At 55.5% G+C, this 959-nt stretch overlaps 1 protein-coding gene across 1 annotated transcript in view; it reads right to left on the bottom strand.

Annotated features, from left to right (window-relative positions):
• LOC310784435 (breakpoint cluster region protein-like) overlaps positions 1-619 on the bottom strand; it is a gene marked incomplete at its 3' end in the record, with an annotated part of 27,403 nt that extends 26,784 nt beyond the window's left edge. Inside the window, exon 1 of the mRNA XM_083645434.1 lies at positions 14-619. Coding sequence (XP_083501560.1) covers positions 14-612 — 599 coding nt within the window. The 5' untranslated portion in view covers positions 613-619. The remainder of the gene's footprint in view (positions 1-13) is intronic.
• Positions 620-959: the final 340 nt, after the last annotated feature.

The following is a 959-nucleotide window of genomic DNA, read 5'->3' as shown; positions in this document are numbered from 1 at the left end:
GGAGTGCAGGGACCTCTTGCGCTCCATCTGCATGGCCTGGCAGCCCAGGGTGCTGATCTTGTCCGAGACATCTCGGTCGTTGACTTTGACCAGTCCCCTCTCGTGGTGGTACTCCAGGTTGACGTAGAAGGGCCTCTCCGGACCGGCGCCCGTCACCGACGGCCCTCTCGGCTCCCCGGCTGACTGAGAGTTGGCTCTCTTGATGCGCTCAAAGTTGGATCTCAGAGCCGCCACCGAGCCCGGGCCCACTGGGACTCCGGGGGGCTCTGCCTCTTGTCGGAGGGGTGACGCCCCACCCTGCTGCTGCTCCTCCACGGACGCCTCCCCTGTGTGGGACCTGTGGCCGTCTGGCTCCCCTACGCTCATGTGGGGCGTCCTCTTGAAGCCCCACCGCTGGCCGTCGTAGGACTTCCTCTCCCTGGCCAGTAGAGTCTGCAGGTAGATCATGCGAAAGCGCTCCTTGTTCACCTCCTTCTCCAAGTGCCTGATAGACACCTTGCATTTGTCCAGTTCCTGCTCGATGCCGCCCAGGGAGCTCAGCTCCATGGAAGGAGGATCGGCTTCAGGGAACTGGGCCCTCCAAGCCTCCACAAACCCCACGGGCTCCACCATGGTTGTTAGTTACGCTGACAGAAAACACTCAATTAACTACCAACAATAGAAACATATCCGTTTCTAAAGCTCGAACGTAGCGGCCTACAATTCAAAGCTGCCATCATTGTCCCCATATACACATACACTGTAACAATTAAAGGGAACGTGTTCTTCTGCAGAAGACAAGTTAAGGATTCACTTTGCTCCCTTTCTGCTTAGTTTACAGTCGCTACTTTTACTCACAAACATGAGAGAATATATCCTACTGCCAGATCACAAGCTCCATCCCTCCACTCGTGTTGACAAAGTCCAAGAAAATGAAGTTATCCTTCCTTCTCTCTGTGTTTTCCACTTGTTTCCCTGTG

Source organism: Poromitra crassiceps (assembly GCF_964638095.1).
Source record: "Poromitra crassiceps genome assembly, chromosome: 10".
Taxonomy (NCBI): Eukaryota; Metazoa; Chordata; class Actinopteri; order Beryciformes; family Melamphaidae; genus Poromitra; species Poromitra crassiceps.
Note: the sequence above shows the minus strand (reverse complement) of the source record. Positions and strands in the feature narration are given on the sequence as shown.